The sequence below is a fragment of the Setaria viridis genome, chromosome 9, assembly GCF_005286985.2.
Source record: "Setaria viridis chromosome 9, Setaria_viridis_v4.0, whole genome shotgun sequence".
Classification (NCBI taxonomy): domain Eukaryota; kingdom Viridiplantae; phylum Streptophyta; class Magnoliopsida; order Poales; family Poaceae; genus Setaria; species Setaria viridis.
This window is the reverse complement of record NC_048271.2, coordinates 46,909,490-46,935,840: the sequence shown is the minus strand read 5'-3', so window position 1 is coordinate 46,935,840 and position 26,351 is coordinate 46,909,490. Positions and strand designations below refer to the sequence as shown.

The 26,351-nt window shown below is 45.8% G+C and overlaps 2 protein-coding genes across 2 annotated transcripts; both read right to left on the bottom strand.

Moving 5' to 3' along the window:
* Nucleotides 1–2,945: 2,945 nt before the first annotated feature.
* LOC117835553 (jasmonate-induced oxygenase 2) lies at nt 2,946–6,801 on the bottom strand. The gene is made up of 3 exons (XM_034714909.2): nt 6,186–6,801; nt 5,773–6,109; nt 2,946–3,574 (listed from the first exon to the last, which is right to left on the bottom strand). Exons 1-3 carry the CDS (start codon nt 6,683–6,685, stop codon nt 3,275–3,277), a joined length of 1,137 nt encoding a protein of 378 aa, XP_034570800.1. The 5' UTR covers nt 6,686–6,801; the 3' UTR covers nt 2,946–3,274.
* A 13,941-nt stretch (nt 6,802–20,742) lies between these two features.
* LOC117839178 (omega-3 fatty acid desaturase, chloroplastic) lies at nt 20,743–23,896 on the bottom strand. Its single transcript, XM_034719453.2, has 8 exons — nt 23,184–23,896; nt 22,976–23,065; nt 22,811–22,877; nt 22,609–22,701; nt 22,321–22,506; nt 22,127–22,207; nt 21,273–21,410; nt 20,743–21,183 (listed from the first exon to the last, which is right to left on the bottom strand). The coding sequence occupies exons 1-8, from the start codon at nt 23,666–23,668 to the stop codon at nt 21,016–21,018; spliced, it is 1,308 nt and encodes a 435-aa protein (XP_034575344.1). The 5' UTR covers nt 23,669–23,896; the 3' UTR covers nt 20,743–21,015.
* Between the last annotated feature and the right edge of the window lie 2,455 nt (nt 23,897–26,351).

The following is a 26,351-nucleotide window of genomic DNA, read 5'->3' as shown; positions in this document are numbered from 1 at the left end:
TATTGGAACATAAAAGTTTCACATTAACCCTATAAGCACCATTTTATTATTACCACATACTATATTTCTTAGCACTCAACTGCGGTATTGGGCATGTAGCTAGAGCTATTTCGCATACATGTAGGGAGCCTATAGATATAGTCCTTACTCTATTTGATAATAATTTTAGAGACTCCAAAGGTGATACTAGTAAAATAATAACACTATATCAAAGGGAAAAGTTTAGGTGTGTGGCGTAGATGAACATCCATGTCCATATTGCCCACATCCTTGATTTGGACAAATAATAAAATGCAACATTGTGTCTAGATTTTAATAACTTCAATTTTTTCTTGTATTATTATACCTATTACTTAAAAAATGTTAGTTGACAATTTTGGCATTAGGATACGTAAGATCATCTTCCACCAAGTTTAATGAACCATTAAATTAGAGCACAAATTTTTCATGGGTTCTTATGCGCACAATTTTTTAATTCTTACATACCATATTTCTCACCACTCAATATGCACAGAACAAGGAGAAGACACGCTTACCAATGGTACCGGCTTCATACCAAAATTTGTTCTGAATCAACGGGAATTGTCAGAACATGTGGACGTACGAAATCTGCCAGGTGCTGTGCCACTACCTTTTGGGCCTTTGGGCAGTGTATAGTGTTGGAGTCCATTAGGGATGCATCTAGGGGTCTTGTGCATCCCTAAACCCTTTATAATCATCAGTAGCTATCACCCAAGTTAAGGTTTGGGGTTTTGCTTACATTAATCTATCTTCGAACAATCGCAGTTCATCTATTTGTGAGACCTAACTTTGAGTGCTAAATACAAGGATTTTTGCAAATTGAGTTGTGTACTTTCTTTCTCTTGTTTGTGTTCTTGATTCGCGTGCAGGGGATAGCCTTCATGGCAAGGTCAACTAGGCAGCGCATGGTTGATAACCAGAGGAGAAGTGGTACTACAATGGCGAGCTTCAGATTTTGCTGATCGGAAGCCGGATTGGAGTATTTCTACTCCACCAAATTCAGAGTTACCTTTACCTGATAGAAGATCGGGTATCCTAGTTTCCATCAAGTTGGTTTGAGCTCTCATGAGAGGTTCCTACTCTCAGCTTTAGTGTCATCTTGTTCCATTACATTTACAATCCCTATGTTGAGTACCATGTGTAATCTCATGGGGTAATATCTCTGTTCTTCCCCTGAGGACGGGTGATCTTGATATGTAATGTCTACACATCTGTAATAACTAGATTAGGGCAGTCTGAGTGTGTAGTAGAAGCATTTCAAGTGAATCTAAATGCTAGGAAGGACACTAATATTTATCTTGTTCACAACCTTGTGTAATACCATTGCTTTGATTTTATTATATTTCGTACATTTGCTATATATCACTAACTTGCGAGTTTTATTAGCAAGTTTAATATAGAGTTATGATCGGCAATCCATTTATTCCCTATGGATACGATGTAAACCTCAATTGGATACTCCAAAGTTACATTGGTATGAATACTGACGATAGTTGTTTGCAACTAGTGTGCATAGGAGGCAACGGCAATCTCATTTTCAGCCTATGAAATAGGTCAGCCATTTACATGATCAAGGTTTAATTGAAAATTTTTAACCTCCCATGGGTGGTGGGGGTGGGGTGGGGCGGAGGTAACACTTTGTCATTTATTTGATATTATAGATGTTAACATATTTTTCTACAAAGTTGATTAAAGTTAAACAAGTTTGTCTTATGATAAAGTAAAACAACATATAATTTGAAACGGATGGAGTAATTTGTTTAGTACGAGTTTTAAAGAAAAAACATCACCCCACCATAAACACTGTATCATACTTTTCCCAGGTGAGGCTAAACACGCATGACAAGCAAAAACACCTTTTTGTTTGCTAAGCACCACTTTAAGAGCTTTGGTTGGACGAGCTCGGTGACTTTCCCGTGCTCGCGCGCGCGCGAACACAGACAAAGATCTTAGAAAACGAACAGAGAGAAGGAGACGGCTGCCTGTGGTCCATCAAGCACGCGTTCCGCCTGCACCAAAAGATCGCCATCTCCCACCCGTGACACGCACTGCTCAGGCATCCGCCGAAAATGACGCCAAGCATACACTGCCACTTGGATGGAAGGTTAATAAATAATACAAAAGCTTAAACGACTCAATTTCTCTCGGAAATTATACTTATTGCTTTCACTCAATCAACGACGCCGGCATTTGGAAGATTCCGGAGTCCCCATGATGGAACCTGCACGGAGCTAGATCCACAGCCGCACGGCACCAATGGCCGGACTGTCTCTGTAGCCATGTCCCCTTTCCAACTTTGGAAAACACACAGTTACGCCAAATCACATCCTGGAACAGAAGCCGTCCCAGCATGCACACACCGGCCACCTACAAATGACGTACGTGAAGCTTAGGCCCTGAATAGCTGGGACTAAAAATTACCTGGCTAAAAGGTACATAGCTAAGCATTAGTCCATACCTATTTGATACATGAACTAAGATTAGTTAGGTCATGCCCCTCCTTTTGAAATGGTCCTCTAACTGTGGATAGGGTTGGAGGTGGGATGTTTGGGCCCTTTTCCATCCGGTGCCCTTTTAGCTACATTGGAAAGACTAATGGACTATTTTTTAGGTGGGATGCAGCTAATTTTTAGTCTAACTTTTAGCCTTCCCGTTTGGAGCACCTAGAGCTAAAAGTTAGCTGGGTCTTCAAACTAACCTGTGTTGGCAGAGTCGATGGGATTTGGAGTTGCATGTATATTCTGTTTTGATTCCGGGAGTTGCATTTAAAATAATCGATCATTAACCAGTACTTCCTCCATTTCAAATTGTAGGTCGTTTTAGTTTTTCTGAATATACACACTAGACATAATATATATTTAGGTGTATAGCAAAAGTCATATATTTAGAAAAGCTAAAACTAACTACAATTTAGAATTTGAAAATAAGTGAGTACTCCATATTATATTAATTTGGATCATGGTAAACTGGCTTACACTTCTCTTGTCAACTCAACACCAATTGGCATCAAGCTAAGAGTACTCCACTTTTCTATATACTATATATGCATATGTGTACATTTAATTTACTGCTCATCACGACATTTAATTTCAGTTTCACGAGACGAATAATGTACACCATTGCACAGTTCCACAGAAATTAAACATCAAATTATTCAACGATGGATCCAGTGATGATATGCACAGCTCGGTTGCGGCGGGCAGATGATATATCTTGCAAGGAGTAGCTCGGTTGCTGCTAGGGTACAGCTGTGCTAGCTAGAGGAAGAGGGCGAGCCATCAGCTGTGACAGGAGCGGCGGCGGCCTTGTTGCTGGCCTTCAGGGACTCGAGCTGCGCCTTGCCGGCCAGGCCGCGCTGCCGGATGAAGACGCGGTACTCGTCGAAGGTCATCTCCGGGTACAGCGCCGGGCGGCCGGGCGCCACCAGCTCCGGCATCGGCGCGATGGGCAGGTCGCTCCGCGGGTTGTAGAAGAAGGCCATCGACAGCCGCTCCTCCGCCGCGCTCACCGTCACCCGGTGCTCCACGCTCTTGTACGCCGCGTTGCTCAGCACCTGCAGCCGCGCACGTATGTTAATGTCACCTGTAACTGGCTAATAATTGACAGAATACGTATGATGGATGGACGACTAATTATTGTTTAGGACTTCAATTACATACACCGACAGAGAGTTAGGCCGCCGGTAACTCTTGTCTCCCTATGCATATTTGTATAGTATGTACGGAGTAGATTCGGTCTGCGAGTGCCACCAGTTTTATTAGACCACTCACCACACAACTATACTCGATGAGAATCGCTCATCAGCGGAGTGCTAAGCGTAAGCGACAAGAGAGTCAGAGGTCAGACTAGTCAGCAAAGCGAAATAATTCAGATGGCTCGATCTTCAGATGGATGACGGATCGATCGGGCCATCGGGGCAGCTGGTAATCCCACGTGCACGGGCCTGCATTTTTGTAAGCGAATGGCTCAGGGCCTCTCGCGCAGATCAGCTACCTGATCTATGATAGCAACGGCACTCGAATGCCAATGCAAGCAGGCACACATCCAGTCTGATAGCCAGATACTGTACGTCTCTGGCCAGTACCCACAGAACACCAGCTGGGTCAAGCCAAGTAGAAGACAAACTACCTCACTCCCACTCTCACCTTTATCCATGTGTACATGTGCTGTGCACAGTGCACACATGGCTTTATCTAAAAAACAGTGTGCATAAAGATAGCTAAATCTTTATAACACAATATCTATCCATATATTAGCTAGGAGTATAGCAATATAGGCCCGATGTATATATCAAGATGTTTCTTTTTAATTTAGAGAAATTAAAGGGCGAAGTCCTTGCCTTTGCTTGAAGGCGTATATTGGGGTCATCAAGATGAGTTGTTTCCAAGAAAAATAATGATAATTATATTTTAGGTTTTAGTCTCCCTCCGTTATAAGAGGTTTAAATTTAAACTGAGTCAAATTTCTCAAACTTTCTGCCGGGGTGGGAGGGAACCGGCCGAGGTTCGATCCCTCGCACCGCAATGGCTTCCAGTGAGATAGTTTGGTTTTTCCCAAGTCAAAACCAAGTCCATAGAAAAGAGCGTTAATAATTTATGATATCAGATAAGCATATATATAATTAGATCCATTATGAAATAATTTACTTATTTAATGTGTTAGATGTTAATATTGTCCTCTATAAACTTGGTCAAACTTAGAGTTGTTTGACTTAAGATAAACTAAGCCTCTTGTATTTCATAACGGAGAGTATGTGCCTTGATATTGCATTTATTTGGAATTGCATATATTAATGTATTTTTTTTACATTTTGAAACTAAAACCTCCAAACCTCTTACATTTTGAAAATGGAGGTACATGAAGACACCTAGCTGCCAAACTTTAAGTCGTAAATGGTTGTACCTATTCAAGGGTGACAGAAGCCCTTCTTCTTTTTGCAATAAACTCTTATACTACCAACTACTCTACTGTAGAAAAAGGTGGCGTTTTTGGTTATGTATAGTTAATATATCAGATGCTTCAAGTACACTAGAATTGAATTTTTGAAGATGGTATCTGCGTATGGTTTAATGTATTATAGTGTGTATGATTACATGGATTATAAAGCTTACACATATGTGGCAACTTTTTATGTATATGGCCGATATTTTATAAGGGCATCCGATACTAGCTTAGGTGGCTAGATAAAGGACAGGTGTTCGATCGGTCATCAGAAAAAAAAATAGTATGGCCCAACATTTATTTTGAAATATTTGCACTGGGATATGAGAGGTTTCATGCAATAAAAAAACTACCCTATCTTTCATGGGGATTCGTCCTTTTGTCGTGAGTGCCCTGAGTCCTGACACAATCAATCAGATTCGGCGACCCTTCGGTTACGATTGGTGTAGCGCTAGTCTTCTTGTTCTATTTCTACCCAGTGGATGCTGGTCCAAGGACACGTGTCGACGTCCGGCACAGCCTTGTACTTATTCTCTGTTTTGATTTTTATTTGTAAAAAAGAAGACATCTTTCCGTCGTGCACTTGGATAGGTGCGCATGCGGTGCAACGTCGTTGCACGTATCGCAATTTCAGTCAGATCAGCGTTGCTATCGACTCAAACCTTTGTGTATTCCGTTTACCCTTATCCTCCTTTCCGTTTTCTTTTTACTAATGCAAGGGACACGTCCACAGTGAGCAGAGCAGAGATGTACGTATTTATCCCACGTGCGCGTACGCTGCTAGTTGCGTATCGATCGACGTGTACGTACCTGTATCTGGTCGCCGACGTTGACGATGAAGGCATCGGGGACGGGCTCGACGGTGATCCACTGGCCGTCGGGGCTCCTTACCTGCAGGCCCCTGACGTGGTCGTCGACCAGCAGCATGGTCATGCCGCCGGGGTCGGAGTGCGCCGCCACGCCGAGCGTCAGCTCGGGCTGCGGGCACCGCGGGTAGAAGTTGACGCGCATGCACGCTCCCTCCCCGCCCGCCCCGCCGAACGCCTCCTGCAGCCTCCCGGCCTCCAGCCCCAGCCCGCTCGACAGCAGCCGCATCACCCTCCGGCACAGCTGCACCACCTCCTCGCCGTACTCCTCCGTCGTCTCCCTGCAACACCCATGTCAACTTGTGCAGCTAGCTAGCATGCATCGGATCGATGATATATTCCACAGTGCTTGTGTACCGTAGGGAGGCGGGGAGGGAAGGCCATTTCTCGTGGCTCTTGAGGGACGGCGGCAGGAGGTGGAGGAAGTAGTAGTCGCCCCAGTCGAGGGGGCCGCCCTTGGCGGTGCCGAGGCGGCTGCCGTAGCCCTCGTACGTCGCCGGCGAGTTCGCGTAGCGCTCGCGCACCTCCGCGGGCTGCCGGAAGAAGCCGCGCCACGCCGCGCGCGCGCCGCGCAGCAGCTCCGGGCGCACGCCGTGGTTCACCGCCTGGAAGAAGCCCCACTCCCGGCACGCCGCCGCCACGGCGCGGGACGTCGCGTCGCTGTCCGGCATTGACAGGTCCACCACCGGGATGTTCGGGCCGCCTCCGGCGACGCCGCCGGAGGCAGGGGGCGACGGCCGGTCCGACTGAGGCTTGACGTACCGGTCGGGGATCGTGTCGCCGCAGGTGTCCGACACGGTCTGCACGCGCACCACCGGCTCCGGCCAGCCGGCGCCGCCGTTGAAGCAGCTAGTCATCAGATAGACCTGGTTTAAGACAAGACACACCCTGCACTGAACTATAGCTTACACTGGCATGTGATGATATATATTAGTTGCAATTGGACAGATGGTCCTGAGATGAATTGTAATACCATATTTTACCCTCTTTTTATAAAGGATAAGGGAGAGACAGTGCCTTTGCGATCATCATTGGGGTGTTGAATAAAGAATTGCAGCTAGTGGGCTTGAAAGCAACATGCATAGGGAAATGAAGCACGTGCTGGAAAAAATTAATAGTGGTACAATACGAAAAGGATTAGCTAAGGCAGTAGTAATATTCTAGGATCTTGTGAGGGAAAAGGATTAGCTAAGGCAGTAGTAATATTCTAGGATCTTGTGACGGAACATCCACTAGTGCGTTTAGGACAAATAAACTAGCTAGTTCATTTCTAAACTACTAATTAGTTTGTTCTATACGTGCAAGAACGGAAGAAGTACAAATGAATTGTACATATTTTCCTACTAACTAAAGTTTAAAGGTTAAATTTGTCCGTGTGTACAATCAAGACTAGAGGTCGGGTGCAATTAAATAAAATAATTGCAAGAGCTAGCCTTCAAGTTGGAGAAATGCTATCTTTAATAACAATTCTCTGTCCTAAAAAAATACTGGTCGATGTTGGTTTATTATTTTTTATCAAGTGGACCACAATTTTCCTAATATATTTCGCATATTTTCCGACAATTTTCTCAAAGCTCTAACAAACTCATACCTGCAGTTATGGTATGTAGCTATCTGGAAGCCGTTGGCCACTTTTTAAGAAATTGTCCGGAGGTGGTAGTATGTCTAATTCCTAGTATCCTACTTCATCTAATCACAATAAGTCTGATAAGGATTTTTTTTAGGGTAGCTTTAAATTTATTCATAGAGACTGACAACATAATATTGGTTCTACATGATTTATCATGAAAGTACTTTATAATATATATAACTTTTTGTCTAACATAATATATTTTTATAAATACTACTGTTCAAAGTATCACATTACATAACTACGTTGATCAATATCCTAATGAATTTAATTTGTGGTCAATGGAGGTATAATTCACGTCCACATATGCATATGTAGCGGTTGCTTTTGCTCGAATTTCATAACTGGATCAACTGATTAAAAGCGCCGAAATACTTTAGCTTGTTTCACATTGACGTCAATTTGAGAGCAAAAAGGAGAGCGTGTTTTGCATTTTCTTCCACCATATGCCAGAGCATTGTCAGCACGGCAACAGGGTGAGTGTTACTATAGCGTGCTATAGCGCTCTCACTTGCGACTTTCGGGAGAGCATAATATATGCGCATTGGCTAGTGCATTATTATTCTAGGTCACACATCGAGAGGAGCAACAGCGTGCCTTTTTTGCAACGCGACAACACATGCTTAATTGTGACATGGAGTGAAAAGTTATGCTTTCTTGGTCGGCGCATCTATCCTAGGTTATATATATATATATGTATATATATATATATATATATATATATATATATCATTTGATCACTGAAATAGTGAATTTTAGAATTGTGTATTTCCTATTTAACTAATACTCCCTCCATTCTAAGTCATTCTAATTTTGTTCTAAGTTAAACTTCTCTAATTTTGATCAAATTTATAGAAAAGATGCACAAATATCTATAATGTAAAACTACTTTCAATGGATACACCATATAGTATATATTAATTATCAATTTATTTGATATTATAAATGTTAATATATATTTATATAAAGTTAGATCAGTTTGACTTAAGTTTAAACTAAAATGACTGGAACCCAGGGGAGTATAATTTATTACTGGCATAGCTAGCGTTTCGATGGCATGTTGGCTAGTAGACAAATAATCCTGGCTATCCTGCCAATGAAATTGCTTCAGATCAAGGTTGATAGTGTTCTTCAAGGGCTACTCACTCTATCCTAAATTACTAGTCATTTTGATTTTAATTTGGGACGGAGGGAGTAGCTAGCATCTTATTTGTATGCCCACTAGCAATTAATTTGCATATTGTGTGTTGATATGTTCCTCTCTCTACTTGGCTACGTTTGTTCATAACAAACAGTACGCACTAATCAAGGAAATATAAGTTAAATCATATCCCTAGCTATAACATGTTCTAAAACATTTAAGTAGTAAATTACCGAGTAAAAACATCACAATAGCTTATTCTTGGAATCCTCAATTGAGAAAGATATATTATGGAACATAGAAAGTATACATATATATTACCAAGGTTATAGAAAAACATAGAAAACTAGGGTGAAACGGGCACACCACCACCAACAGTGCGTACGTGGGGTTGCGGCATCCTAGCTCCTCTCCAGTCAGTTTTTTTTTTCTTTCGCATGTATAGTAGCTAGCCTGTTTGGTTAGACTTCTCTATCTCTTTGAGCCATATATGCACGTGGGCTGAATAAGGATCCTTTTGGATCTAGCTACAGGTCAAATATATACACAGAGCCTAGTTAATATACGAATCTAGCTAGCTAGGTCAAATATATAACCTTTTACCTTAATCAAGAAAGATGAAAAGGCGATGGAAAAGCTTCCCGGTGTCATTAAGAGCGTGTTTGGTTTCATGACCACAACGTGTCACGCCACAAGTTAGGCGCGCCATAGTTTCCTAGGTATACGTTTAGTTCACGCCACAACTATGGCGCACTAAACTTTCTTAGCCCTATGTGTCATAGAGTCATTTTCTTGCTAAAGTTTATCAAAAGTGTAGCTCCAAATTTGTTAGCTAAATTTTTTATGGCCGGCCTAAGGTTAGTTGTAGCAATGTATGGCTACTAGAAACTAAACATGCCCTAAGTTGAGTGTGATCCTCAAACTCGAGTGGACTAAATGAGTCTATATGCTTTTGAACCACGAGGCACACGGGAGGACCACAATGGACAAACTACACAACTTTATATTAAGAAGAAATAGATATTTAAATTTGCCTTGATGAGGACACAAAGTTGAAAGGTTTAGACCCAAACCGCGTCAGCTATAGGCTCATTTCCTTTACCTTAGTTAAGATATGACCTTCTAACAGAGCATGTATATAATAGAATTTAGTGTCATCGTGATCACAGATCACGGACGTCTTTCCCTACCTGCCTGTAGTAGTTTAAGCAATCTTTCTTAATTTCGTAATATATATAGTGTAACGCATCATCGATGGAACATTTTAGCTGTCACACCTTTATTTCTCTCCACAATATGTTCACATGCATTGTCAAATTTCTTTCTCTTGAAGATCCAGGCGCTACCCTTTGTTAGATGAATTCATTAATAAATTGAAACCTGCTACATCATTTAATTAGTTTCCACCGATTCGATTGACAAATCAAGGGGGGCGCATGTGTGTTAGTTGTACACATACATGTGAGTCATATGAGACGCTGAAGAGGAGTGCTGAACTGATAGTCCTACTAAGGTCAGACCCAGAGCAATATATAATCCTTCAAATTGAAAGCCAAAACGTTCCTTTTTCCTCAATGTGAAAGCGCGGTTAATGTGAGGCGATTAAGAAAGGCTAGCTAGGCCTGAAAGGACTTGGGCAACCAACCCCACAAACGCCGTCCTCATCCCAGGCCTATCTGCCTGTTGAATCACGTTTATGCATGTCTGATGCTGCTCATCTTCTTGTTTTGCATGCCTTGTTTAATTGACTAGCTAGTTTTCTACCCTGACAGCGTTAAGAACTCAATAGGCGTGACTCATCACTTGAACTACTCCCAATCATGCATGCCAGGCTTCTGCCATAGCTAGCTGTGTATGAATGCTCAACTCACGTGTTTTGAGTAATTATAGCCTTATTAAGGTCTTGGACCTTTCAAAAAGGACAAATAGATTGTCTAAAAAATTGTCATGCCATATTGCATCATTTTTATTTTTATTTTTATTTTTATTTTTATTTTTATTTTTATTTTTTATTTTTATTTTTATTTTTATTTTTATTTTTATTATTTTTTTTTTTTGGGGGGGGGGGGGGGGGGAGGGGGCACACTATAGCTAATATGCATACACAGTAGTATTGTTGTTTAATTTAAATTTATAGGTTTGGGAAGATTCTATATATATCAGGTATACAGGGAAAAGGGGGGAAAGCTGTTAATTCCGGTAATCGGACCTTATTGTAGGAGTACCTCAGTAGAAGTTGATACTGGAGGACACATTAATGACCCGACCTTCAATTCCGTGCCTAAAGTAATGAGAGAACAAAGTTGCTCATGATCGTTAGTAAACATTCTCGCTGGGTTATTAACTCATCGGTGGTATGGATATATATATATATATATATATATATATATATATATATATATATATATATATATATATATATATATATATATATATAGTATCATCCCTCAATAAAACACTCTTTCTTCGAAAAGGAATTTGGATTATTAGCTTGATATATACCTTTGATCGATCATGCATTTTACTTGGACTCTTTCCACAACTGAAGTAAAGCTGGATTGATGTTCAGAACAGCGTCATTTCTTGTCAATCTATAGCATATATATGTAGCGTCAATAGATCTGCAGCACGAGCAATCCGTTAATTGTAGATGACGAGGTCGAATGATGTGACGCTAGAAATGTGGCCGACACATGATTTTGGTTGCAGCTATGGATGCAACTCCGATCCTTGCAACGCGTCATAAGCCATAAGCAACAGCTCGATTGCTGGCCTCGATCTCTCTTTGTTAACAGCAGCAGCAGCAGCAGCAGTATACTATGCACACTGAAGCTGCTTCCCTTCTCCTTAATTTAGTCCATGATCTCGTTCTTTATCAGTTATCAACAGTGGTTAATGTTCGTGTTAATCTTTTGTCCATATACGTACTCTGCAAGCAATGCTGGCCGTTTGCACATTAGAATCACTAAAAGGACACCAGATTCCTAATTAGGACGACTGGACGAGGCCCTATGGAGCTAGTGTGCTAATACCTTTCTGTCCGTCAGCATGAAAGCTGTTTGGTAACCATCGAATAATGTCTAGTGCAAGCTAGGCATGTGTTCAATTAGTTCAGTTTCTATTCAAATATGCATGTCACTGTCTCATATATATACATACAAACAATGAATGTGCAACATGTGGTGGAGAGAAATAAATACTGGTTGTCACACACTACTATATATCTTGTACTAGCACAGATGTTATTATTGGTACGTTCAAATGTGATCGAGGGTTAGCATTATTTATATGATCCCCAAGATATCAAATATGCATATGCATAGATTAGGATCGTTTTATAGGAATCGGTTGAGTATGCTCATGTACATGGGCGCACTTTTGCTGACATCCACTGTTGGCCTGATGAATACAGAAATTGAAGAGGTTTGCTCGCATCATGATGCTTAATCTTAGTAGCTAGCGTAGTACTATGATAGAAATACAATTGCGTGCATAAAACATGCGAAAATGATACAAATAGATTACTGTTTTTGAGCAGGTCATCGTCATATCCCGGGGTTCTGATATGACCGCGCAAATATATGACAGGAATAATACAATTTGCTCGATGCATGCATGTATAGTGCCTGCTGTCTACTGCAGTCTCAGGCTCTCAGCTCAGTCCTTTATCTTGGCCGTATGCCAAATATTAGCTAGTTTAGCCCTTTAGGTCATGGACTCATGGTCTAGGTTATACTCCGTAAATAAGAAAAGCTTAAACATTGCACATGCGGATCAAGTGGATAATGTGCTACGACCCCGTCCAGTTGGTCCGATCCCCAAGTGGGCGCGCGCGCGCAAGACCTATCGGACTGATCGATGACATTTTATGCCAAACATCAGCTTAAACAATTTGCAACAATCTTGACGAGATCCTGCACGAGAGAAGAATTTGGGACACAGCTTCTCGCTTTTAATCGGTCGATAGATTTCACCACGTTTGCGGAAAATTCAAAGCCCCAGCTCATCCTGCTAGCTGCTTGATGGTTTGTTTGAAGGGGAATTGCTAGCTAGTAGCAGTGTTCTGTCGGAACGGAAGCCTTGACGCGAGTGGTTCTGAACGACTCCACTGCAGATGCTGATGAGTGGTGAAGGGACATGTCAGATAAATGTGTGACTTGCACACGCATGCCATTCTTTGGTAAACGTAGACGGAACGTGTCATATCATATCACAGGTGGTAGATTCAATAATGGGGATGGATCGGGACACAAGTCACACGGCACTTGGGAGAGCACGGCATACATATCAAACGACAGGGTTGTTGTCACGCACATGTTTCAGACTTGGATGGGCAAAAAGAAAAATATTCAAAGATAGCCTAGGTGATCCTCGATCCGCGTCCTAATCTTTGACAACTCAACGCTTGTGCTCTCAGCCCAATTGGGCCTCTTTTGACTCCAACCAGATGATCTCCGATCTTGACACCATTGACAGTGTCGCAGCAAAATAGCGAGACACAATCATTCATGGTATCGTCCTTCAGATGCGATGCTCGTACTGTTTGCCTTTTTACAATAGTGATCGAGTTTTCCTTTTACAATAGTGAATTATTGATTATCGCCCTTGCTTACTAAAAGATAAGTGTCATCTTCTTCCTCTCTCTCTCTCTCTATCTCTCTATAGTCTATCTCATTAATCCATGCTGTTGTTAGTGTATACCACGCATAGCAGGCAAGCTCTCGGCAGAACTCCAGCACCACCGAGCGGTGCCGCCCTTGCCGCGTGCTTGTTCATGTTCATGGCCATTGTCTTGTAAATACTCACTCCGCTGTGTTTCATTGTCTGAGTTTCTTTGTTTTGGTTCGAATCCAACTATGCGAGATTGTAGCCAACTCGAACTATTCTTTTGATTTAAACTTTAAATACATATCATCAAACTATGTGAATCAATTGTTCGAGTCCAACCATCTATATATCATGGTTAATGGTGAAAAGTCTTACGGTTCAAGTCATGGTTTTGACGCAATTAAATAAAAAATATATTTATCGGCTCCTATGCAACGTTTGAGGCTTGAGGAAGGCTATCAGTTAAAAAAGATGTCAAACTACTATGTATAAGTGGATTGGACACATTTCCTACTTAGGTTAAGCAGTCATCTAGTCGCCACATAGTCTTTTAATTTTGGAAACCATGTTGACATGTATCGTGTGGCGTCATTCAGTATGTGATGAGTGATTATTGACATTGTTGGCATGTTCAGTTTATGTGCATTTTGTTTCTGGTTATTATAAATTTACAATAGCTGTTCAGTATTTATAGAAACATGTATTTTGGCTTGCGTGTAGGTGCACGAATGTGACATGACCCGGCAAAGAGGTTGAGCTGGTGAAGCGGGAGGTTTGAGCCAATGAATCATGAGTTGCTAGGTGAAGTTATGGGCAGCCCACATCGCTCACATATGGGGGCGTAAAAGATACTCCCTCCGTCCCAAATTATAGGTCGTTTTGACTTTATTAGATTCATAGACTTTGTTATGCACTTAGATATACCCTATGTCTAGATGCATAATAATATCTATGTATCTAGAAAAGTCAAAACGACCTATAATTTGGAACGGAGGGAGTACGAAGTTAAGATTGAGATGACAAATACCGTGTTGATTAACTCAAGGTGGCTTCGATTCAAGATAAGATGTGCCTCGATCGGGATCGGGAGTTGGAACCACTTGATGCCGCCTTGGCGCCAAAGGGATCGGATGTAGTTGGATCAGAGCAGCTCTAGCGTTGGTGTCTAGCTAGAGGGCTGCTTGGAGTTGTCAGAAAAAAGATTCGCTACTGCCTCACGTCGAAGAGAGGTGTGCTAGAAAGCACCACCTAGCACTAGCACTTGGTTTTGCATCAAGTGCTCCAAATAAAACAACATTGCTTGATCATTGCAATCTCCGCGGGAAGGAAATAACAGGGTGGCAGGGGATGATGACTAAAGAGGTAGGAATAATTTTTTTTTTATTTGGGCCAGGATTCCACTTGCTTGACTACACGCTAAATCATTTTGTTCCGGAAAACACCTAGATGACGTGTCCCTGATCTGCTCTCAGATAGCTTGGCTAGAATCTAAGCAAGCGGTAAGCCATGCTTCAAAAAGCGTGTAAATATGTCTTACTAGTTTCCCTTAAAACCAAAGACAGGTAGAGAACGTGTGGCACAATCGTAAAATTTGTATTGAGGTATAATAAAGTTATGAAACCATCTAGTCCATTCGCTAAAAAACAAATATGCATGATTATTCTCCCACTCGGGAGTTTAAGTAGCTGACTGCCGGTCCTGAGATTTGGGAGGTCTGAGACGAAAGTAAAACTCGGGCTCTTTCATATAAACATTATAACAAATATATATAAAATGTTACCGATAAATTTTAAATGTATCTAAAAGCAATATTCATATCATAATTATCTATATCTATTACCTTAAAAGTTTCTTTTAACATTCCTCGATGCAAAATCACTTATGATAAGGATGATGTTAATCACTTATGATAAGGATGATGTTATATCTATTACCTTAAAAGTTTTTCTCGATGCATAATGTTGCCAAAATCATTTAACCTCTCATGATGCATAATGTGCATCTGATGCATTTACTGTGTTCTTAGAGTCACTTACATTGTTATCATTGTCGTTGGTGTTAACATTTTCTTCCTGATTTCATTAGTTGGTTCATCCGCAACAACTATTGCCAACTCATTTGGGTTCGTCGAAGCGCCCGTATTACTCTCAGGACCCTGATAACTCTTGCCAAATTTATCTATAGCTTCTCCCTATGATTCTATCATTTCATCCACACATCTCTTCCTTTTCCTTTTCTCGCAGCCTGATTCATATTTTCCACAATTGTTATAAATCAATTGAGATTAAATAACTTGTAATAATAAATTAATAATTAATGATATGGAGAATTAGGAAATTGGCAATCCAGCAGCAAACTTGGGTGCCGACGCAGTCGAACAAGAACAGCCTGATCTCGTCCGGCGTAGTTGAACAGGAACAGGAACAACTCGTGCACAACGGCACGACGGGGATCGCGCGCGCACGCGGCAGGAGTGCGGGCGCAGCACGCGTGCGGTGGCGGCCCTGGGCGGCGCTACGGTACTCGAGTGCGCACGTGTGGTGGCGGCGCTACGGAAGCGGTACTCTAGTGCGATATGCTAACTGGCGAAGGTAATCGGCAGGTCAATTCGTACCAGCCACTATATAGAGGCCCACGAGGAAAAGTTTTACCAATTGGAGCAGTCGAACAGGAATAGCCTGGCGATCTAGGCGTTGGCCTTGGCCTTTAGGCCGGCCTAAAGGCACCTGAGTACCTGACGGAGGGCCTGACCTGACGTCCTGCTACCTGACACCGGGGCCCCTAGGAGCCCTGAAGTAAGCAAGGGCACTTTGGAGCTCATGATTCATTTACTACCGCTTGGCTTGGGATAGTGCTTCAAGTTAGGATAAAAGGGAGAGAGGTGAGACCTCTAAATCCATGTATCCAAAAGACAACGAACAATAATAATAGAGCACACATCCATCTCGAAGTCATGTATTCACGAATTTGACTAAGAGGGTGTGTGGAAGATAGGGGCTAAACTTTAGCCCTATCACATTGGATGTTCGGATGCTAATTATGAGGACTAAATATGAGCTAATTACAAAACTAATAGCAGAACCCCTAGACTAAATCGCGAGACGAATCTATTAAGACTAATTAATCCATCATTAGTAAATGGTTACTGTAGCACCATATTATCAAATCATGGACTAATTAGACTTAATAGATTCGTCTCGCGATTTAGCCTAGAGGTTGTGCAATTAGTTTTGTAATTAGTATATGTTTAATACTCTTAATTAGTGTCAAACATCCGATGTGACAGGGGTTAAAGTTTAGCCCGTCTTCCAGACACACCCTAACTTGCATTGGCGGAGCAATTCCTAACGCTCCGTACCAAATAATCCATGTCACAGGCCTACAGCACTGCTACCATTGGTTCGTGCGCAAGCTAAAGTGAGGCGTCTTTTCGTAACACCTAATGGAACGAATTTTGTCACGGCCAGTGCACGGATGTCCCCCGTTCGCGCGTCAGTAGTGCGTGCGCACTAGACGCGCTTTACGTGCAGGAACGGATATTCTTCCCTTATCCATCCGTTCTTTAGCTCCCTGTGCACGCGGGACAAAGCCTACTTCTGGCAAGCTAGCATGCACCGTCCATGTGTACAATATCCCAGAGTGCCATAGCTAGCTATCTTACAACTCACACCGGGGTTACGCCAGGGTCCTTGGTTCAGCTTTCAAAGTGCAGTGGTTTAAAAAAAAAAACTGAAAGCTAACCAAAAGCACCAGCTTCCTTCCAGATGCTTTCAAAAAACCTGTTTTTGGTAGTTCATTTTTCACAGTAGGGAAGGGGTGGTTGTGACCGCTGTAGATCGGTGTTTTCGTGAAATTTACCCACTACCACTGATTATGTTGTATGGGTTCGCTTCTTTTTTCCTCTTCTGACTGTCCCGTCTCCCTCACACCCGTCGGCGCTCTCTTGCCCGGTGCTGCTCCACCTCCCCGACCCGGCAGACTCTACCCGTCGGCGCTCCAACTACCTGGCGCTGCTCCACGGCGCCCCTCCTCCTCTCCCGGTGCAAAGGCTGCACGCCCAGTCGATGGCGCTCTGCAGCACACCGTCCTTGCCGAGCTGGCCCCGCCGCTCACCGCGACCCCCATGGCGGCGCCTGCGGATGCGCGCGGGGCGAGCAGGAGGTTGGGGGCGAGGAGCAAGAGGAGGGAAGGGGAGGCCGAAGACATTGGGTGCGCGCGAGCTCTGACACCGGGCCTCACTGGGGCACGCGCGAGCTCTACCCACCGGCAGCCTCCCGCAGCTCTCCTCCGTTGGCATGAGGGAAATGATGACGTGTGCAGGAAATATGATGACGTGTGCAGGAAGATGTACGGGAGATTGACATGTGGGTCATGGATGGCAGGTGGGGCCCACTAACAGCAGTTTCTTCTAGAGCTACAGTTTTCCAACCAAACGGTTTTTAGTTCTCCACAGCTCACATCTCACAACAGTTTTTTCACATCTCATAGCAGTTTTTTGAGAAGTCACAGACAGTGCCTTACGCTGCTCTCTCTATCGTGCCGGCTTCCCCGTAACGCCCCTGCCCGCGCGCACGGCCGGCGCGTTCCGCCTCGCCCGGCCTGCCGTCTCGCTTGGCGCCTCGTCGTCGACTTGATCGCGCGGCCTGCCGTCCAACTCCTGTGCATCGATCACCATCCCTCTCTCTCTCCACTCTCCTGGATCGGACCAGCGAGCGAGAGAGCAACACCCGCGCGCGGACGGCTCGAGTGCGCGGAGCCACACGGATAAGAGACCCGGAAGCCCGGAAACAACGCCCGCGCAACGTGCGCGCGCCGCCGCGACCCCCCCCCCCCCCCCCCCCCCCCCCCCCCCCCCCGGGCCGGGTACGTGCAGTGAGATTTACATGTCGACACGCCCGGGGTGACGGCGACACCAGTCGATCGGTCGGTGACGCGACGCGACCTCCGCCCCCGCGCTCGCCACCACCCGCGCGGCCGCCGCGCGCGGAGGCCGGCCGGGTTGTTGCAGCAACCGAACGCGCGGCCGGCCTTGCACCGACCCCCCTTTCCCTAGCTAGCTCGCCCAAGATTTTTATGGTCGGGCCGCGCCACGTTTCGATCGATCCGTTTAGCTGCGGTGTGCCGCCGCACGTGCTACAGCGCCGGAACGTGACAGCATGACTAGGAACGGTATGTGTGGGCGTGTGGCTACCACTACTACCAGGGAGGAGGCTAGCTAGCTAGCAAATGTCGTGGAGTCCTACGACAATAGGATGTCAGTGTTATGCAGCTATGGTGCTCACCGACACGAAGAGATCCCAAGGTTTCCTTTTTCCCAGCTCACGATTGTATGACACGGACACCATGCTTTTGCATGCTCCTTTTTCCACCTGTCAATTATAGGTTTATACTGCACATGGGAAACGCATCCGGAGGTAGATAGGCACACACCGAATGCCCATGATGAGTCAATTTCCCCTTTCCATTTTTTAAAAAAAAGGAAAGATAGGTTTCTCCCTTTTTTTTCTGAGCGGTTGTTTTCAGTCCAATTTAGAAAGACCCTGTGTCTGTCTGTACAGGTCAATGCAAATCCATCTTTTTGGTCCAAGCAAGATGGGCCATTTGCTCAGTAAGGAAGTAGAGTTATTGGGCCCTTTTGAGCCCATACAGGCCCATACTCACTAATGCATTTGACATGATGGATGTACGGCCTCTTTTTTATTTAGCCCGCCTAAAGTTTCAGGGAAGCCCAACCGAAACGATACGGCAGCGCCGCTCCATCGCCTCTCGGCGCTCTTGAATCTCTGAATCGCCGGATCGGCCGTGCCGGTGCACGGCGGTCATATCCGGGACGACACCACGGCCGCGATCCCGCGCGCGCTGCCTCCGCCCCGCTCGCCACTCCCCCGTCTGTCTCGTAGGCTCAACACCACCTGTTGTCCGGTTCATGCTCTCGCCTCGGTTACGTTACGCGGTGCACCGAGCACCGTGCACCTGCTGTTTGTTCGAGCTGTAAGCTTGCGAGGGCGGGTACGTAGAAGGTCGGCCGGCGGAGCCGCCCCTCCCAGCTATAGTTAACCTTGTTAACGCGTTTCGTTGGGTAAAGTTCATCTAAGATGAGAGGACGCAAAGGAGCATTCGTATGTAACGAGCACACTAAAAAAAAAGCAGGAAAAGGGAAGAGTTCGCCGTGCCCCGCGCACTGCGTACGTGATCATGTTGTGTTTCTCTTCATCGTCGCAGGCCTGGTCCTGGGTGCCTGACCAATGAACGTGATTCATTCTAAACTAGCCACCGACCGACCTGCCGAGGTCTGAGCTTAGTCGCGGCCGGACACCCATCAGGTTCATACCAGAAAAGCTACTAGAGACGATAAGACCCCGCTCGGCTCGGTTCAAACAGAGAAACGGTAAGGAAGGTAGACACGCATGCTTCCGGCTCTGGTCCGAAATCCACTGTGCGCACGAAGAATATGAAGACTATAGTCATGGTTCTGACTGTGACTCTGACTCAAAATCTGGCCTAACGTAATTTGGATACGGGTCACAGGAAGACGAGATACGAGAGATACATGGCTTTTTCCAAAATCGGAACGAAAGGGGGAAAAGTCTCAATGCCAAGGACCAAAGGTTTGCGCAGCTGACAAGGAAGGTATTAAGCGATAGATACATGTGAGATGCAGGATTTTCCCTTTATAATTCTTCAATTTCTAGTGCTTGAAGAAAAAAGGAAATGTATTAGGGAGCTCAGGTTACCAGCGGTACGGTGATATGACGAGGTTCAGATCTACTACTTGTATAAGATTGTGATACACGAAAGAAGAAGAAGAAGAAGGTTGCAGCGGATCAAAGAATCGCTGCTTTTTTCAGCGCACTTCCATGTTAGGATAGTGCTCATTAACAGACCAAAAAATGGTCGGCCCGGCGCCGAGAGCTCACGTCTCGTGTGACGAGAACCCTCAGGGCCACGCACGTCTCGCGGGTTACGCAAGGCGTGTCCACCCCAGACGGGGGGTCGCCGGGACGCCGGCTTGCTGTGCCCTTCGTTTTCGGCTCGACAAGGAGCACTTGCGCTTGTTTTGGAGCGCTCTGTTTCCGGCCGGCGTCGTCGCTCTGAACTGAAGCCTGAACTGAACGGTAGCCACACCACAAGATGATGGGGTGCAGATTTTTCGAGGGCCAGAGGAGCGCGCGCTGGATTGCATCCCGTCCAATCGTCACAAACGACAGGAACCCCACTTGGATTGGGATGGATCCCACCGGGACTCAGCGGCAACAGCCACCGCCCACCACCATTTAGGCTCACCGCTAAAGAGGACAGCGAAACCGTGACATCGATGGGTCCTTTCCCAATCGCCGGAAAACGACCGCTTGCTCTCTCTCCCTTGCTATCGGAATACAATGTTACTGGTTTCCAGCAAGCATTAGCGCCTTGAGCATGCCAAAGAAGGCGCCTCGCTATTATATGATCAGGCTCGTGTCGCACTCAGGACAGCTGAAGCTAGGCACAGTAGCCCTTGTACATAAGTGGGAGTATATACAGAAACTCAGAAAGCCTTCAGGTAACTAAGCTCTTTTTTCGCTCTTTACTATAAAATATACCTCTTGTCCAAAGAATTGCATGTTTGTTACATCGGAGGCGGCCTCCGTTTTCCATCATTGGAAAGAACTACATTTACCCCCTTTTACATGATAATACTTTGCCAACTTACATTCTTGAATCGACATATCAATGGACTCAGGCACACCAATCAGAAATCCCAGGAAGGTGGTCAAGTCTTCAGGCACAGCCCCCCTGAGAAGAATGAAGAATTCGCTACTTGCTATGGTTTATGTCATTTTCTTGTCAGTTTGATAGTAGAGTACATCTCCGGTATCGCTAACATAGTGATCTTGCTTTAAGCTTTCCGCTAGCACCCCAAATAGATGCAACGGGAGAGGACCCGACTTCTTTGGTTCTTTGTAGTATTTGCCAAGCACTGGCTTTGCTGCCTCAGTCTGCAGGTGATCCAAAAACAACATGACTTATGGTCTAGTGAAAGAAACTTAAGAAAGGGAAGCAAGAATAGGGTGGGGCAGACTCTTACCGCCTCAATGAGATGGTAATGCGGGATTTGAGGGAAAAGGTGATGGATGACATGAGTTCCAATGTCATGATGGATATTGTTGATCAATCCATAATCCCGATCGAGCGTTGTCAGTCCTCCACGCAGATAACTCCATTCCTAATAGAGCAAAAGACAATGTGGTATCAATAAGCAACAATGAGCAGCACTTGAAAACCTCAACGCAGGTGAAAAGTATATAATAGGCTAAGCTAGCAATATACTCCGGTAGACGACAAAAAATAGGAAGTTACATCATTTCCCCTTAAAAGGACAAAAGAGGAAACTGACGTTTTTGTTCTATATGCTTCCATAGCATCCTCCAATTAGATCTTACTCCAGAAAGTGACCAATGAAAGGCTAGACCTTTAATTTATAACATCCACCACTAGGGTTTCTCTGATTTAAGGTTTTACGGTCATGTTGAACATTTGCACACCACATCTTAAATATCAGATTATCTGCCATGTATATACCAGCAATAACATTAACATCTGTCAAGTGGTGTCATGGACAACATCCAGTTTCATCCAAGATAAATCAAAAGGAGAGAGTCAATTGCACATCTAATGTTTGTGGCAGGGTATGTCCTTATGCATCTTCCATTTGTAGAAAGGGTGTATTATGATTATGCAACTCACCAAAGTCTGCTTCACTAACATGCAAGATACTATCCTAAACAAACAGATATAATCTTCTTCTATTAATAATGTCCTAACTTAATTGAGGCAAACATTTAAAAGCTTCTAACCAACCAAAAATGGATGATACCCTAGTTTTTGAAGATTACAACCATCTTGAAACACTAACAATTTGGAAGCTTTGTTAACATTCACCTTTCCACGGTACCAAGGAATCTTGTCTTCATGGCCATGATGGTGCAAGTATGTGACCATATCCAGCCAAGCAACAAATACCTGCACACACCAGCAGCAAACCACATAAATTCTCCAGCACCACACACACCCCACCCATTCAGATTATCATTTAGCAGGACGTGAGCCCAAAATTGAGGACACGTCGCTCTTACCAAGTATGGGACGGCGTAGAGCTTTAGCATCTGAATAGGTCCCATCACAAAGGTGAGACCAGCCAAAACACCAACCATAGCCAGCCAGGAAGCGGTTGATGTTATGATATCCTTCTTTTCATTAGGTTGGAACAGGTCACTGCTTGGGTTGAAGTGTGATCCTTTCTTCCCTGGACTCCTTTTAAACTGCACACCACACATTAACCCGTAGGGCAGAAATTTAGAACCACTGCCATGTTACGAAACAAAACGTCTAACTCATATGTCATGGTATGCTCTTAGCCTCACCAAGTATAACGGGAATGCGAGCAAGGGGAATGGCATGGTAAACCGCAGCTTCCGAGTCATGAAGTCCAGGCTTTTGTACAGGCTCTCTGGTAGCTGAAAGTTATCACAAATGGAGAAACCATCAAGCACGATTCATTGTCATGCACCATCAGCATATAACTCCTCATAAAACCACACGACGAGAAAGCAACAGGAAACCTACCGGGTGCCAGGACTCGTCCTTCTCAACGTGCCCGTGGTTCTGATGGTGCGTCCTGTGGCTAATCCTCCTGCAATTCCATTCAAAGACAGCTCCTTTCTTAGCATCAACGATAATTTGCGACAGAAACTAGCAGGTATATGAAGCATGGGTAGTAAATCATCATACCATCCATGGTATGGGACAAGAATGGAGGAATGGAGAATGTGGCCGACCACGCTGTTCAGCTTGGGGTTGTTTGAGAAGCTCCCGTGTCCACTGCAAACAACCAGGCATGCGGCAGAAGTCAAAGAGCTGAGTTTGTATGGTAAAACTCGCATGTAAAATAAAATCCAATCCAATCCTTGGCATGGAGTCGTGGTGGTCGGAGCCGTACCAGTCGTGGCCGAGGACGAAGAGCGCCCAGAACATGGTTCCCTGCGCGGCCCAGTAGAGCGGCCAGACGAGCCAGCTGTCGAGGCGCGCGGCGGCGGCGGCCAGCCCCAGGACGATGACAACATCGCGCAGCACGTAGCTCATGGAGCGCCAGGGGTCCTTGACCCAGCAGTGCTTGGGGATGGCCGCGCGGATCTCCGCCAGCCCGAACGGCGGCGGCGCCCCGGGGTCGAACTCCCCGCCCGCGGCCTCCTCCCCCAGCGGGGAGCTCCCCCTGTCCTCCCCCTCGACCGTCGAGGTGAGGCGCGTGGGCGCGGATACGCGGAGCGCCCAGTCGCGGTGGATGGCCGCGGCCGCGGGCCCGCGCCGCGGCAGCGCCGCGGCGGAGAGCGATGCGGGGGCCGACGGCGCCGCAATGGCGCCCCGGCCCGCGCGCAGGCGGAGCGGCGCGAGGCCGCAGCACTCGGATAGCACGAGCCGGGCCATTGCCGGGGGGCAGGAGCGGCAGGGAGGCCGCGAGACGGGGTGGATACGGGGTGGAGGCGGCCTGGATGGAATGGGTGGCTATCGGCTACTTTGTAGTCCAGTCCACCGCCGCCGCCGCCGCAGGCTGGCACGGGACGGGATCTTCTGCGTTCGCGACGGATGGGATTGGGTTCCTCGGGTCAGGTGTGCGGTGGCCGACGGGCTCTGGGCTCTGGCCGGCCACGCCGAGCCAGGGTTTTTTATACCGGGGCGCGCGCGAGGGAGGCCGCGCCCGGGCGAGCCGGACCCGGAGTGGGGGCGTGGGGCAAGGGATGGGTGGATGGATGGATCATGGGCGAGCGCGTCGCGATGGAGGCCGGCAGGCCGGGACGCGGTGCGGCGTGGACTCGGACCGGGACGAGCACACTGCGTGGGTCGGGGCCTCAGGGGTTTGACGCGAGCCGAGCTCGAGCTCAGGCACGTGTGAATCGTTGCGGGTCAGGACGGAGCCAGCCAGGGGCCTTTCCATGCCGGCGGCCCGGACTGCCTTTTTTTAATTCGTGTTGACTCGCTTTGGACCCCGCAATGGGAGGAATAACTACTCGTCGATCGTCGTCGGTCTAAAAAGGTTTGTGTGTCGTGTAAAAGTCGTGCGCTCGTGTGGAAATCGCAGAGCGGCGACGGTGCGTAGTTTCATTCCGCCACTGAACGCTAAAGTAAGAGAGCTTTTGTATGACAGGTAAGGTAAGCATGCTTTGCCTCGTTACTTCGTTTGCGGACGGTGGGGTGGGAGTCAAAGCCGGATCCAACGAACGGGTCAATTGTCTCGTGTTACAGTCCGTGTGTGCGACTACGTGTTTGTGGGCAGGCAAGATTTCAAAGTGCGCAAAATCTAAACCGAGAGGGGATGTCAGAGGCCCTCGATTTGGAAATGGAACGGGATGCCAGAAGAAAAAAAAAGAAAAAGGAAGAAGTAACAAATTGAAGGAGTAACAGATCGAGACACCTTCTTCGTGCGACCTCCTCCTCCTCGACGAGCACCTCATCTTCTCTGGCGACATCTCTAATTCCGGTGAGTTCCGATTTGAGCTAGGGTTTCGGGTTGTGGTTAGGATTTTTAGGTTTCAGTTTGGGGAGGAGATTTGTACTTGCGGGTCTAGAGGGATGGCCAGGGAGGCTATCGGACTGGCGGTGGTTGTGGGGTGCCGCCATGGTGGTGGAGGAGGCTGGTTGGGGAGGGTCGGTGGCGGGAGGCGTCAGGGCTGCAACTACATCAAGCAAATTGCGACAATGGTGGCGGTCGTGGGGGTGGCGGATCCGCCGTCGGATCAGAAGGGACGGCGGGGAAGCTCGGATTGCAAGGCGCTGGGGAAGAGGGGGAGGGGGAAGGGGGGAAAGAGGGTGGACTCGTCGGCATTGGAAGCAACACTGGTGAGGGGGAAGCTAACGGGGGAGGGGGTAGCTTGCCGACAACAGACGAAACTTACGAGAGAGCGGGGGAGGAAGACGATAGGACTTTGTTTTTTTTTATTTCGTGGGGCCACATATATACGCGAACGGGAGGGGCATGAGGGCTCTCCAGTGATTGTTTTAGGGAGATCCCTCTCTCCCTAGTTGCCTCCCTCAAAGTATATGGTGCAAAGGAACATTTTATCTACTGTGTGTCTATAGAAAGTGAAAAAAAACATGTTAATAAGTAGAGGGCTTTCTGATCCATGATGGTGATCTTGTCCAGTGGTGGAAACGGGGGATGGCCGATAGGGGCCATGACCACCCTAACAAAAAAGGGTTTATTATTACTCCTTTGTCAGTCCATGGTCACCAAGATGCAGGGGTCGAGCCCAACTACCCAACATACGCAGTTGCTCGTCAAGACATCAAGATCTCGCCCTTGCGATATTTCATTTTCAATCTTGCAATCGCAGCGGACTCGGCACTAGCGCCGCAGACGGTGGCTCTGCGACAACACCATTGCGCCAATGACAGCGGGTAGCAGGTGGCCGCGGCCGCAATGGAGGGCAATATGAACGACGTGTCCAGCTCTTGATGTTCTTCCACCAACTCAAACCATAAGCAAACCCTATTTCCCTAATCCATATTTCCTAAACTATTTCTGATTTAATTTGTTTTCTCATATTGAGAGAGATTGCAATGAAGGTAACGACATATTTGATTATTGATGATTTCAATACGGTGAAATTTAAATGGACAAGATATATTGATCACTTTTACAAACTATTCGTTTTTTGTATTGCCATTGCACAATTAATTACTGTAGTCATTGCTAACTAGTGTATGCTTGTGTTGATAATGAAAAATTAGGATAAATTGTCAAATTCTTGAACCGTCAAATACTTGTCTGCCTTCTTTAATTTTTTATCCAGTTCCGATATTGATCCAGTCGGGAAGTTCGAGAATGCACGCCTATTGCCTCCCTATTCAACACACGCCTCCCTGGTGGAGACAAGTCAATGACTATCCATCCCCCGACTCACTGTGACCGACTAGCACGGTGCATACGGATTTCCAAACGATAAATCTACATCATATATGTCTATGTTTTCGTATTCATAAGATAGGAACCCCATTTCATCCTATTTTTTTATTAATTTAAGGGCATGAGACTCGCAAAGTCTCATCATACAATTGTCAGATGAGAGCATAGTCAAACAACTCCAAGTACTGCATGTGGAAGTATAAAAGG

What these genes read in the sequence shown, in the direction of transcription:
- LOC117835553 (XM_034714909.2), bottom strand. Translation starts at nt 6,685, where the DNA reads ATGACTAGCTGCTTCAACGGCGGCGCCGGCTGGCCGGAGCCGGTGGTG. An exon ending in TCCCTCCCCGCCTCCCTACG is followed by an intron (nt 6,110 to 6,185) that starts GTACACAAGCAC and finishes TGGGTGTTGCAG; the next exon opens with GGAGACGACGGAGGAGTACG. An exon ending in ACGTCGGCGACCAGATACAG is followed by an intron (nt 3,575 to 5,772) that starts GTACGTACACGT and finishes GCGCGGCTGCAG; the next exon opens with GTGCTGAGCAACGCGGCGTA.
- LOC117839178 (XM_034719453.2), bottom strand. Translation starts at nt 23,668, where the DNA reads ATGGCCCGGCTCGTGCTATCCGAGTGCTGCGGCCTCGCGCCGCTCCGC. An exon ending in TCGCATTCCCGTTATACTTG is followed by an intron (nt 22,507 to 22,608) that starts GTGAGGCTAAGA and finishes TGTGGTGTGCAG; the next exon opens with TTTAAAAGGAGTCCAGGGAA. An exon ending in ATTACCATCTCATTGAGGCG is followed by an intron (nt 21,184 to 21,272) that starts GTAAGAGTCTGC and finishes GATCACCTGCAG; the next exon opens with ACTGAGGCAGCAAAGCCAGT.